Raw genomic sequence first — 15,128 nt, forward strand, 5'->3', positions numbered from 1 at the left:
GTCACATGTTCAGACATGTGATGTGATTACAAAAAAAAATTCAGTATGCATAGCAACCAATCAGCTTCAAGCTTGATGCCTATTGGTTGAGTGTTGTGAACTGTGATGTCATAGTTCTGGCAGTTGTTATAAGGCAGTGCAGAGCTGACTGAGATCATTAGTGTTCTCTGAGTGTGATTAGTGAACATATCTCTCTGCACTATCAGCCATCTTTACTTCTAAATATTAGTAAAATTCTAATATACGATTTAGGTAGAACCTAGATATAAGTCGAGATCTTCCAGAAGGATCTTCTAAGAGTAGGCACTTCTATTTTTTTTTCTACAGTTGTGAAAGTGAAAAATGACTACTCTGCAAAAGAGACAGACATCTTTATGCCGGAGATTGGACATCTTCTCTAATGAAGGGATCAGCAGTTGGCTGACCTCATTTTTCCAAAGGGAAGACGACAAAGTGCAATCCCCAACTGACCAGAATTCAAACATCTCCTCCAATGAAGGGTTCAGCAGCTGGCTGGGCTCATTTATCCAAAGGGAAGATGACAAATTGCCTTCCCCAACTTACCAGAATTCAGACATCTCCTCCAATAAAGGGTTCGGGAGCTGGCTGAGTTCATTTTTCCAAAGAGACGACAAAACAGAGAACAAGGATGACAAATTTGAGAGTGTAGAATTAGAGGAGCAGCGCCGTGGCCAGGCCATTGTAAAACTTCAGTCGCTCATCAGAGGCTACGTGGCCAAGAAACACTATAAATCATTAATGAAAGATGAGAATCCTCCTCTAAGAGCTATTAGATACTTTTCCTGGCTCCTGGACCCTGTTGACCCGAGCTTTGTTCAGCAGGTTCAGCGGAACGCATTAAGGGATGAATTTGCCTCTAAACTGAAAACCATCTACGAACAGGAGGAGGAGGTAAAATCCCTCGAAAATGGCATTGCCTCGTTAGTAAAGCACAAAATTGCTCAGCAGGATCTTTTGTCCAAATACAAAAAACTGACGAGCAAAAACAAGAATCGAATCAAAGAGGTAATCGCCGCGGAGAGGCAGGCGGTTTGTGAGACTATAAAGAACAGAGAGAGGGTGAGTTCCTACAAACATCTCTTCTATTATCTCCAGACCAACCCGACTTACTTAACTAGGCTCATTGGCCAGATGTCTGACCCTCATGATATGACGATGATTGTAGACAGATTGCTCCACAGTCTGTATAACTACGCTTCCACGCCACAAAAAGAATACTTTTTTGTGAAGTTGATGGAAGCCACTCTTTGTAAGGAAGTGGATAGAAGACTTGATGCCATTGAGGATCTAGTGAATGGGAAATCAATGATCTTAGAGCTAATCGTGAAATTTTACACACACCAAGCCAACTACAATGGCCTAGTCAAGGCACTGACACCAGCAATAAGGGAGATACTCAGCATTACATATGATCTTACCACCTCTCCAAACTTGCCTTCCAATCGAAACAAAAAAAAGATAATACTAATGGAAAGAATACTAGGATTAACCACTCCTGAGACCCCTGCAAAATTTGATGGTTTCTCTATATACAACATGGCAGACAAACTCTTAGAGTCCATAGTCTCCTCTGTGAACAGCATTCCTTATGGGCTAAGATACCTAACAAAGGTTGTTCAAAAATCTCTACAAACAAAGTTTCCAAAGGAAAGTGAAGATGTTTTGTTGAGGACTGTTAGCCAGTTCCTATTTCAGTACCTCCAGCCAGCTATAGAGAGACCAGATCTCTTTGGTCTCATTGCACCAGAGGTATACCCGGGTTCAGTCCAGAGAGAGAACCTCATGGGTGTGTCTAGGATCATCTACGAAACCATGCAATGCTTCGCTGTCAAAATCATGTATGATCCTGAATCTCACATCAATATCTGCAGACCCTTCCCAAGGTTCAGGAGCTTCTTTCAAAATGTTCTGAATGTTCCAGAGCCAGAGGGAAAATTCAACTTTAACAAGTTCTTTGAGATTCCTGTGGTGAAGATGCCTGCAGAGGATATCATCTATACACATTCTCTGCTTTCTAGATATGAGGATTTTGTATTTTGCGACCCCATGGACATCGCCTGCCAAGTGTTCAAGGATATTGGACCAGTCCCCCATGTGAACGATCTTCTTGCCACGGATGCAGCTGAATATGACGAAACAGAGAAAAGATTTAAAATCTGTCTTTATTTAAGCAGCAAATTTCCTCAACTGCAAGATTTTAATACTGAAATGGACAACCTTATGATTGCTACCAAAAAACTGGCCTTGGATGTGATTCGTCTGGTGCCTGGAGAAACTCTCCAAGACGTTCTGATGGCACCTATTTCACTGGCACAAGAAGAGCAGCATAGGAATCTAATAGAAGGGACATCTTTCACCAGGAATAATTATCCACAGGACATTACAGTGTCCTGCTTAATGAAAGATCATGATCTCTCCCTGCAGAGTAAATGTTACAAGGTCAGTGCCAACCTGAACACTTTACAAAAAGTTTGTGCATCCTCAGAGGTGAGGAACCACCAAGACTTTCTTAACCTAATCGCCCGGGAGATCAAAGAGAAGCACATACTGTGTCTGGAAAGAGAATCCGAAACAAGAACCATCCAGGAGACATTAGCTGTACTCTGCAACATGTCTGACTATATGCAGAGGCTCAAAGACCTAAACAAGAGGTACTGGGTAAAGTGTGTCGACAACATTCTTTACCGCAAGACATTTCCTGGCGATGAAATCCGGAAGGTCCCATTTGAAGACGATGAGGTGATTACGTACACTTCAAAAAAACTATTGAGAAAAGGAGTCATTATGGACACATGGGGGGAATTCAAGCAACTGAAAGACGAAGTCATCTGTATAAAACTCGCGGGTGATGTCTTCAATATCAGTTTAGGCATCAAACATGTCCTCCTTCCAGTTGTCGATGTGCTGCGCCTTCATCATAGCAGCAAACCAATGTTGAAGCTTTTCCATTATGATGTTGATGTTGGCATGTTTTTATTTCTGGTGACCAAGCTTTTTGAGCAAAAACACAATCCACTACATTCTTTTCTGAATGGCTCTCTTCTGGGGACAGAGAAAAGGACAGTGGGAGGGGAGAGTATAAAGGTAGGGGGAGGGGAAAAGAGGGAAGGCAGAGGGAAAATGGGGAGGGGAGAGAGAAGGGTGAAGTAGTTGAGAGAGAGAAGGATGAGGGAGAGTAGAAAGGTAGGAGGAAGAAGAGGGGGAGAAGAAAGAGGGGGAGGGGAGGGAGTGTAAAATAGGAGGGTGAGGAGAGAAATAGGGGAAAAGGAGAGGAGTTAAGTAGGGGAGAAAAAGAAAAGAGAAGGAGGGAGGAGGAAGGGAGGGGGGCAAGAGGAGAGGGGGGTGAAGAGGAAGACGGAAGGGAGAGGAGAGAGGGAAGGGGAGAAAGAGGGGAAGTGGGGGTCTCTTCTCTCATTTTATTCACTAAAGGGATCACCAGCAGGAGGAAGGAGGTCCTGATTTCTCTATATAGATCTTTAGGTCACTAGAGGGGTCACCGGCAGGAGGAGAGGGGGGTGGGGAGGGAAACGAAAGGGAAAGGAGAGAAGGAAGGGGAGGGGACAAAGAGGGGAAGTGGGGGTCTCTTCTCTCCTTTTATATCACTAGAGGGGTCTCCAGCAGAAGGAAGGAGGACAAGATCCCTCTATATAGATCTTTATATCACTATAGAGGGATCACTGACAGGAGGAGAGGGGAGTGGGGAGGGAGAAGAAAGGGAGAGGAGAGAGGGAAGGGGAGGGGAGAAAGAGGGGAAGTGGGGGTCTCTTATCTTCTTTTAACTCACTAGAGGGATCACTAGCAGAAGGAAGGAGGTCCAGATTCCCCTATATAGATCTTTATATCAGTAGAGGGGTCACCGGCAGGAGGAGAGGGGGGAAGGAAGGGGGGGGGGAGAAAGGGGGGAAGTAGGGGTCTCTTCTCTCCTTTTATATCACTAGAGGGGTCACCAGCAGAAGGAAGGGGGACAAGTTCCCTCTATATAGATCTTTATATCACTAGATGCATCACTGACAGGAGGAGAGGTTGGTAGGGAGGGAGAAGAAAGGGAGAGGAGGGAGGGAAGGGGAGGGGAGAAAGAGGGGAAGTGGGGGTCTCTTATCTTCTTTTATATCACTAGAGGGGTCACCAGCAGAAGGAAGGGGGACAAGTTCCCTCTATATAGATCTTTATATCACTAGATGCATCACTGACAGGAGGAGAGGTTGGTGGGGAGGGAGAAGAAAGGGAGAGGAGAGAGGGAAGGGGAGGGGAGAAAGAGGGGAAGTGGGGGAGCTCCGGATTCCTCTATATATAACTAGAGGGATCACCAGCAGAAGGAAAGAGGTCCAGATTCCTCTATATAGATCTTTATATCAGTAGAGGGGTCACCAGCAGAAGGAAGGAGCTCCCTCCGGATTCCTCTATATATAACTGGAGGGATCACCAGCAGAAGGAAAGAGGTCCAGATTCCTCTATATAGATCTTTATATCAGTAGAGGGATCACCAGCAGAAGGAAGGAGCTCCGGATTCCTCTATACAGTATAGAGGGCGGTCTGTGGATGTCGGGGGGGGGGGGGGGGCGGTCTGTAGATGTTGGGGGGGCAGTCTGTGGATGTCAGGGGGGCCAGTCTGTGGATGTGGGGGGGCCAGTCTGAATGTCAGAGGGGCACCAGATGTAAGGAGGGGCTCGGCTGATGGACACAGATGTGAGGAAGGTACCTCTGATGGGGCACCTAATGTAAGGACAGACTCCGCTTAGGACACCTGATGGAATCTGGTGGCAGGTAACGTGGCTAGTGACGCGCTCATGGCTCCCACTGATTCTGCATTATGGTGAGTTGAATGATTTAATTTCATATTACAATGTAATAATAGAAATAATGCGCTTCAATCATCCTGGCACCATAACAATCATGGCGCCAGGATGATTGAAGCATTAACACCAGGTACTTGGAGTATCTTTATCTGCTGATTGTCAAACTCTGGAAAACACATATTGCTATTGTGGTGTAGGATCGGGGGGCTCCCCCCCTCCTTTCCCTCTCCCCCCCCTCCTTTCCCTCTCCCCCCCTCCTTTCCCTCTTCATCCCGCATTCATCTCAGACTCTAACCACACCCCTTTGAGCCATGCCCCACGTAAGCCACGCCCACTATTGTACGTAAACCACACCCCTACTTTGCCGCGGCGTGCTGCGCGTGCCGTATTTTCACCTTTTTCTATGCCACACCTATAACCGCATGCCCCGCCCGATATTTATAACACTACTCCGCCTACTGCCAAAAAAGTGTCCCGAATTTTTTTTTTACAATGTTGGCAACTATGCAGCACTGGTGTCAGCAAACACATTATTAACCCCAGCACTGGTGTCAGCAAACGCATTCTTAAACCCAGCACTGGTGTTAGGAAACAAATTATTAACCCAGCACTGGTGTCAGCAAACACATTATTAACCCCTAGCACTGATGTCAGCAAAAGCATTATTAAAACAAAACAGTTGTAGATATCCCTAAGCCCTTGTGCACACGGTCAGATATTCCGATGGACAATGTCCGATAGGACCGTGTTGTCGGATAATCCGACCGTGAGTGGGCTCCATCGGACTGTTTTCGTCTGAAGTTTTCCAGCTGGGCTATAAAATTTTCCGACAACATGATCTGATTGGACTTTGTCCGAATGTGTGTAGAGAATTCCGATCGGACAAAGTGCCACGCATGCTCTGATCAAATTCCTACCCCAAAGCTATTGGCTAATAGCCTGAACGTAGTCCCATCATAACTAAATAACGTCACCACGTTCTGAATGATCGGATTTTCCAACAACTTTGTCCGACCGTGTGTATGCAATAGTTTCGGACAAAATCCATCGGACAAAATCCGTCGGACAAAATCCAAGGGATTTTGATGTCAGAAAACTGTGTGTACAAGGGCTAAGACCCCTTTCTACAAATTCAAGCGCTTATGAAATGGATAAGATAATAAGTCATTAGTATTAGTCTATTAAGGCTCTCCCAGCTGCTGCTAAAAAAAAGCTTACTTAAGGCAAGCTTCAACATAAATGTAACAATATATACACAGCAATTAACTCAAAGCGATCTACAAGAATTATTCTGTGTAAGCAGCGCTGGAAATAATAATCATCATCAAACAGTAATCCACTGCAGCAAAAGTTCAATTACTAAAAAAAATTACTGTAATAGAAGTCAGACCATGGAACAATATACGTCGGCAGAATGGCACGCACCGCCCCGGTCGTGAGCTCCGTGACCCATGCCGCGGGTCCCGTGGACCCGATCGCCGCCAGTGTCCGGCGATCGGGCCACAGAGCTGAAGAATGGGGAGAGGTAAATGTAAACAAACCTCTCCCTGTACTTCCTAGTGAGCTTGTCACTGATCGTCTGTTCCCTGTCATAGGGAACAACAATCAGTGACGTCACACGCCAAGCCACGCCCCCCTACAGTAAGAAACACAAATTAGTTCACACTTAACCTCTACACTGCCCCCTAGTGTTAACCCCTTCACTGCCAGTGCCATTTTTAAAGTAATCTGTGCATTTTTAATCGCACTGATCGCTGTATTAATGCAAATGGTCCCAAAAATGTGTCTGATCGCCGCCATTACTAGTAAAAAAAAAAATTATTAATAAAAATGCCATCAACTATCCCCTATTTTGTAGACGCTATAACTTTTGTGCAAACCAATCAATAAATGCTTATTGTGATTTTTTTTTATACCAAAAATATGTAGAAGAATATGTATCGGCCTAAACAGGAAGAAAATTTTTTTTATATATATTTTGGGGATATTTATTATAGCAAAAAGTAAAAAATATTGAATTTTTTTCAAAATTGTCGCCCTATTTTTGTTTATAGCACAAAAAATAAAAATAGCAGAGGTGCTCAAATACCACCAAAAGAAAGCTCTATTTGTGGGGGAAAAAAAAGGACGCCAATTTTGTTTGGGAGCCATGTCGCACGACCGTGCAATTGTCAGTTAAAGCGACGATATATATATATATATATATATATATATATATATATATATATGTTGATTATTAATTGATGTATAAATAAGTGATAGGGCATTTGCTTGTATTTTTAGATTGATCAATGTATATTGTCGGACCCAGCATTCAGTCTGATTGAATGCCATGCATTTGAACCCAGTCAGTAATGACCAATGTGAATGACAGACGATTTTGATCTGATCGGTGTATGTGTAGAGCGGATAATATCTGGCACTTAGGTCTATTATAAGTGGAGAGAGTTTACCTTATAATGGTCACTTCAGCGTGAGCTGGCTAATACTACCCGAGCCTTGCACTGTGCCGCTTATTATAATTTTGTTGGATGACACAGTTTATGGGTGGCACAGTGGTGTAGTGGTTAGCACTCTCACCTAGCAGTAAAAAGGGTCGCTGGTTTGAATACCAAACACGACACTACCTGCCTGGAGTTTGCATGTTCTCCCTGTGCCCACGTGGGTTTCCTCCCACACTCCAAAGACATGCAGGTAGGTTAATTGGCTTCTGTCCAAAATTGGCCCCTTGGATTGGGGGAATGGGCACCTTGGATTGTGGGCTCCTTGAGGGTAGGGACCAATGTGAGTGTGCAATGTACAGGGATAGGGATAGACACTCACTCAGGCTGAACTGGATGGACTGGTGTCTTCATTCAACCTTACTAACTAGTGCATGGCCAATTTAGGTTATCGGCCGTAAGACCGACTTGATGTGTAAACAGGTATATAGTGTGATCTCATTCGGTAAACTCTCAGCCCATCAATACATAGCTCACACGGGGCAGAATGACTGGAGCTGCCTATCATCGGATGAATTCACATGCAATGGGTTAAGGACAAATGCGCAGCCAGTGCTTGGCATATATAAGGAGTGATCACGATCATATAGCCACACCCTCAGATGATGTCAACCAATGATGAAACACGTCAGCTTGTGGCTACATGACAAGCATTTGAACTGAGTGAGATCCTGTGAATGAAACACCTTGTGTCCATATACAGCGCTGAACGGCTTAAGGATTATTATCATCGGATTCTGACGGATATTATGTTGTTATATGCCTCTTATACTCTGGAAAAAGTATAAGTGCAATATTGTAAAAGGGGAAATTTCGGAATAAACTTTTGAAACTGTATTACGCTATGGAGCATGTGTTTTTGTTTTCCCTTATGTGAACGAGCCCATAGAGTAAAAAAAGATCTGTTCATCCCGCCAGCAGTCCGTCCAGGTAAATAAGCAACCTGAGTTGAGATCCGGAACCACGAATGATCCAGTGATACATGCCCAAGTTCCAGCACAGTCTGCTAAGAATTGAATCTAGGGGGATATAATCTCCATGTTCCAGGATTATAGAGTGATTGGAAGGACTTTTCTTATTTTCAGGATAATACAAGCTAACTACCTGCGTTTCGGACTGTGACACTTCCATCTTTTATTGCAATTGAAGTGATATTTTATTCATCTGACTTCTATTATGCCGCGTACACACGACCAGACTTTTCGAGGGACTAAGTCTGACAGACTTTCGACGGAGTTCTGACGGACTTTCCGAATGAGCGGACTTGGCCAGACACAATCACACCAAAGTCCGACGGATTCGAACGTGATGACGTACGACTGGACTAGAATAAGGAAGTTCATAGCCAGTAGCCAATAGCTGCCCTAGCGTCGGTTTTAGTCCGTCAGACTAGCACACACACGAGCGGATTTCTCGGTAGGAACTGGGTCCGGCAGAGTTCTGTCGGAAAAATTTGAAACATGTTCCATTTCTAAAGTCTGTCAGACTTTTGCAAATCAAAAGTCCGCTGCAGCCCACACACGATCGAATAGTCTGCCGGAATCATTCCGTCAGACTTTTGATGTTGAAATGTCCGGTCGTGTGTACGCGGCATTACAGTCATTTTTTAGCAAAGGAACTTTTGCTGCAGTGGATTACTGTTTGATGATGATGATTATTATTTCCAGCGCTGCTTACACAGAATAATTGTAGATCGCTTTGATTTAATTGCTGTGTATATATTGTTACATAAATGCATTATTAACCCCTAGCACTGATGTCAGCAAATGCATTATTAACCCCTAGCAATGATGTTAGCAAATGCATTATTAACCCCTAGCACCGATGTCAGCAAACGCATTGTTAATCCCTATCACTGGTGTCAGCAAACACATTGTTAACCCCTAGCACTGATGTCAGCAAACGCATTGTTAATCCCTAGCACTGATGTCAGCAAACGCATTGTTAACCCCTAGCACTGATGTCAGCAAACGCATTGTTAACCCCTAGCACTGATGTCAGCAAACGCATTATTAATCCCCTAGCACTGGTGTCAGCAAACACATTATTAACCCCTAGCACTGGTGTCACCAAACGCATTATTAACCCCTAGCACTGATGTCAGCAAACGCATTATTAGCCCCCTAGCACTGGTGTCAGCAAATGCATTATTAACCCCTAGCACTGATGTCAGCAAACGCATTATTAACCCCTAGCACTGGTGTCAGCAAACGCATTATTAACCCCTAGCACTGGTGTTAAACGCATTATTAACCCCTAGCACTGATGTAAGCAAACACATTATTAACCCCTAGCACTGGTGTCAGCAAACGCATTATTAACCCCTAGCACTGATGTCAGCAAACGCATTATTAACCCCATAGCACTGATGTCAGCAAACGCATTATTAACCCCTAGCACTGATCTCAGCAAACGCATTATTAACCCCCTAGCACTGATGTCAGCAAACGCATTATTAACCCCTAGCACTGATGTCAGCAAACGCATTATTAACTCCTAGCACTGGTGTCAGCAAACGCATTATTAAGCCCTAGCACTGGTGTCAGCAAACGCATTATTAACCCCTAGCACTGGTGTCAGCAAACGCATTATTAACCCCTAGCACTGGTGTCAGCAAACGCATTATTAACTCCTAGCACTGGTGTCAGCAAATGCATTATTAACCCCTAGCACCACGTACACACGACCGGTTTTCCCGTTGGAATAAACTCCGAAGGTTTTTTAGACGGCGTTCCGCTGAAACTGTCTTGCCTACACATGATCACACCAAAGTCCGACCATCTAGAACGCAGTAACATACAACACATATGACGGGACTAGAAAAAGGAACTTCAACAGCCAGTAGCCAATAGCTGCCATCTCGTACTTGCTTCAGAATATGCGTAGTTTTGGTCCGTTGGAACAGCATACAGACGAACGTTTTTTCCAATAGGAATTGGTTCCGTTGGAAATATTTAAAACATGTTCTATTTCTAGGTCCGTCAGAATTTTCGAAAAAAAAAAAGTCAGGTGAGGCATACACACGATCGGAATATACAATGAAAAAATTCTGTCTGACTTTTTCTGATGGAAATTCTGCTCGTGTGTACTCGGCATTAGTTGACACTTTGTGGGAACCAGTGACACCAATACAGCGATCAGTGCTAAAAATATGCACTGTCACTGTACTAATGAAATTGGCTGGAAAGGGGATAACATCTAGGACAATCAATGGGTTAAATGTGTGCCTAACAAGTATTTTTGGGGCAGGTGATTTTACTAAGGGAAAATACAGATCCCTGTACTTGCTTTGCAGAAACACAGGATCAATGTCTTCCATACTGACAGAATGGCGAACTGCCTTGTTTACATAGGTAAACCACTAGGCGAGTCTGCCGGATCTGACGATTGGTTCTGATAACCAGAAATGCAGGATTGTGTATATAAGTGATCCTGCGCATCGCGACCGCCCTGTAGCAGTAAATCTGCTATCAGGTGATTGCCAACTGGTTAAGATTATCAGCATTATGATAAATCACATGCAGCGGGCACTTTATCATGGCTCTGGCTGGCTCTTTCACCATGTGTCACATAACATGGCTGCTGGGTGCTGAATTTGTTAACTTCTGACCAATAAGTGCTGCTGTCTGTGAGTTCTGATACCAGTCTATTGTAGTCTATGTATTCACAGACACCCCCAAAGCACACCTGTGTTGAAGCCTTGAAGGCACTGACAGCCCCACGATTGGATCTGCTTCCCCTCTATTCCTGCTGCTGGACATCATCAGCTGAGCTCAGCTGCATCTCTCTGCCCCCGGTGCCACCTCTGCCAGCCTCACAGCCTCTCAGGTCTCACTCTCCGGGCCTCCTGATACTACTGGGTGAGGAGCAGAGGAAAATGACTGCCGGGGAAGGCAAGGAGATAATCAGGCAGGTGGCTGGCTGGAATTTGAGCCAAGGCAGAAGAACATGTGAGCGGAGCTGAATGGGCATGTGCCAGAAACTGAAGAAATAGTCCATCCGCTCTGACCAGCACATCATCATCAGAAAAGGACACAGATAATGGAAAAAAATACACCTCCCTAAGCTAGTGTAGAGTGGGGGTGGGGGGGGGGGGGTGTAATTCAGAATTCTTTTTTTTTATTCTGCACTGTCTGTCTTTGAAAATTGCCCCAGCTCCTGTTGAAGTCAAATCCGGGGACAAAACTGGGGACAGACTTGGTCGAGGAACAGTGTCCTCAATCTGGGGACTGTCCCCTGAAACCGGGGATGTCTGGTCACCCTACCCCACACTGCACAGGTATCCCCACACTCCATAAATATCCCTCACACTGCACAAATAGTCCTCACACTCCATAATTATCCCCCATACTGCACAAATACCCCCCACACACAAATTTCTACCCCAATCACCCCACTAAGGACTTGCCTCAGTGTGATGGCGAACTCACCTCTCCTCCTGTCAGCTCCTGGCTTCCACACAAGCCTAGTGACAAGGCACCCAGAGAAGGACACAATCTCCTGCCCAGAGGTGGCAGCAGGACCTTGGATTTGGGCAGTGGTGTAACTAGAACCCTCAGGGCCTCGATGCAAGAAACCATGGAGGGCCCCCCTGACCCCCGGACAGGGTTCTTTTCTCCGAGCCCGATAGCAGGACACCAGGGCACGGTCACGAGTGGGTAGCATGCATGTAAAGGAACCGATTTCTCCATTCCCCCCCCCCCCACTTCTCCTCCTCTCCCTCCCACAGGCATTCAGCGGCTGCAGGAAGAAAATGGAGAGATGGGTTCCTCTATGTCAGTGTTTCACAATCTTTTTCCAGTCAGGGCACCCTTGAAGTACATCCCTTGGGGAATGGGCTGCACTGCAACCACCCCGCAACTGTGTGAATAGTAATGATGCATTAAAGGGGTTAAAACAGGCGGTCAGTAGGAAACATATTGCCTCTTTACCGGCTGTCAAATGACTCTGAAAAGCGACTTGATCATGGATCGCTTTTTTTGAGAAACAGCATTTTTTTGCCGGTACTATGAACAAGAAAAAAAAGAAATGAATCAGTTCTGATTGTACACATATAGGGGGTCAGGATTAAAAGTGCATGCATAAAATGTGCATACATTCATGTAAACACACACACACACACATATATATATATAAATTCACATATGCATGCACATATAAAATATAAACCAGTGGCGGCTGGTGCTCCAAATTTTTAAGGGGGCGCAAGCAAACTGAAAAATTCAGAAAAATTCATCAAACGCTGCAACTGTGCCAAACGCCACCGCTGTGCCCATAAAATGTTGCCACTGTGCCCATCAAATGCTGCCGCTGTGCCCATCAAACTCTCCGCTGTACCATCAAATACTGCGTGTGCCCAAACGCTGCCACTGCGCCCAAACGCTGCCACTGTGCCCATCAAACACTGCCCCTGTGCCATCAAAGGCCGCCACTGTGCCCATCAAATTCTGCCACTGTGCCCATCAAATGCTGCCACTGTGTCCATTAAATGCCGTCAGTGTGCCCCTCAATTGCTGCCAGTGTGCCCATTAAATGCTGCCAGTGTGCCATCAAATGCTGCAACTGTGCAATCAAATGCTGTCACTGTGAATCCAACCCCCCAGCCTGCTCGCTGCCTGCCTGGCACTTACCCTGTCTCGGTGGGGAAGCGGATGACAGCCACGAGCGGGGTTCTCCATGCATCTCCTGCCGTCCTCATCTTCTGTCCTCTCCTCCTGATAGGCATCCAATAGCTGCGCCTATCGTTTCAGCCAATCAGGTGACAGGTAACAGACCCACACACCTGATTGGTGGAGAGGCGGTTCAGTGTTAGGAAAGCGAATATTAATTTGCTTTTCTAACACACCTGGGTGTACTGTGAGCACCAAGCATGGCACTTGCAGTTCACCTATTTTGAAGCCTATTAGAGCCTATGGCTCTAATCAGGTGCTTCAAAAACACCCCCTGCCGATGTAAATCAGGTGCCCGGTGCCCGAAAAGGGTCCGGACAACTAAATATGGGGGTGTCAGCGGTGGCCATGGATAGATTCATGCTATGCATGAATCTATCCATTGGTCATAGAGGGGGTGCCTGAAGAGAGGGGGCGGCGCCTAATGGACACACCGCCACTGATAAACACATGCACATACATGCACACTCACATATATACATATGCATGCATACATACATGCACACACACATACATATGCACACACATACACATGGACACACACACATGTGCACACACACATGCATACATACACATACATGCACACATATAAACACACATACAGTAGATAGTCTTCTAAAAAAACAGCAATCCTTTACCTTGGCTCTTCTTGCTGGGTACTGCACTGTAGGGGGAGACAAAGCACAGCAAACACTTTGCTTTCACTTTAGGCCAGGGGTGTCCAAACTTTTTTCAAAGAGGACCAGATTTGATGAAGTGAACATGGGTGAGAACCGACCATTTTGCCTGACATTCTTTGAACCATTAAAATTCGGTCGTCCGAGCACTCATGCACTGCCCAACAAGAATTATCTTGCCTTTGTCGTGCTCATTCCCTACACACAGACGAATGCTCTGCTCTTTAGGGGTACCGTTAATTCTTATTGGTACTCCACACATTGCAAACGTGGGGTGCTTTTGGTGCAGTGCAATTAAAAAAAAAAAAAACTCAGGGACTTCTTTCCCTGCATTTTTGTGGGTAGGGAAGCCCATTGAAATGCATGGGCTGCCCTACACTCAGCATGCAGCCACGCAGATGTGAACCAAGGGCTTGTTGGAGGGGCAGTAAAACCACATGGTTAAGCTGTTTTTACCACCCCCAACTTCTCCCCCTTTAGCTGCAGAGGGAGCAGCTGGGGGTGTACACATGCTGTGGCTGCAGCTGGTGGTATACCCAGGGTGAATGGGCCTGCACTGCAACTATCCCGCAACTGTGTGGATTGCACAGTTGTAGTATAGTGATGCTGCATTTACGTTCTTAAAACAGGTGGTGAGGAGGCAACATAATGCATCTTTACCGCCTTTCAAATGCCTCCGAAAAGCGATCTGTGTATGGATTGCTTTTCAGAGGAGCAGCAGTCCTGGCTGCTATCACACACACAAGCCCCACAAGAGCAGTTCTGATGGTACAAGAATGGGGGGGGGGGGGTCTGGATTAAAAGTAACACACAGACACACACATACAGACAAATGCACACACATACAGACACATGCATACACATACAGACACATACATACAGACACATGCATATACTTACATACATACAGACACATGCACACACATACAGACAGACAAATGCACACACATACAGACAGACACATGCACGCACATACATACAGACACATACAGACATATACATACAGACACATGCATACACATACATATAGACATACATACAGACACATGCATACACATACATACAGACACATGCAGACACATACATACAGACATACATACAGACACATGCATACGCACACATACAGACACATGCATACGCACACATACAGACATACATACAGACACATGTGTGCACACACATACATACAGACACATGCATACACGTACATACAGACACATGCACACACATACATACATACATACATACATACAGACATACACGCACAAACATACAGACATACATGCACACACATACAGACATACATGCACATGCACACACATACAGACACACACACATACATACAGACACACACACACACATACAGACATACATGGACACACACACATACATGCACACACACACATACATGCACACGCACACATACATACACACATACACACACACAGAAACAGACATACATGG

General features: G+C 45.3%; 1 protein-coding gene across 1 annotated transcript; it reads left to right on the forward strand.

The window, feature by feature from the left end:
* The first annotated feature begins 342 nt into the window (after nt 1–342).
* On the forward strand, nt 343–3,171 carry LOC143929763 (ras GTPase-activating-like protein IQGAP2). The gene has a single exon (XM_077453738.1). It carries the CDS (start codon nt 343–345, stop codon nt 3,169–3,171), a length of 2,829 nt encoding a protein of 942 aa, XP_077309864.1.
* Nucleotides 3,172–15,128: the final 11,957 nt, after the last annotated feature.

The sequence above is a fragment of the Lithobates pipiens genome, unplaced genomic scaffold (genome assembly GCF_037356315.1).
Source record: "Lithobates pipiens isolate NorthernLeopardFrog02 unplaced genomic scaffold, aLitPip1_a1.2 Scaffold_25, whole genome shotgun sequence".
In the NCBI taxonomy this organism is placed as follows: domain Eukaryota; kingdom Metazoa; phylum Chordata; class Amphibia; order Anura; family Ranidae; genus Lithobates; species Lithobates pipiens.

Coding starts and splice junctions, on each gene's coding strand:
- LOC143929763 (XM_077453738.1), top strand. CDS start 343: ATGACTACTCTGCAAAAGAGACAGACATCTTTATGCCGGAGATTGGAC.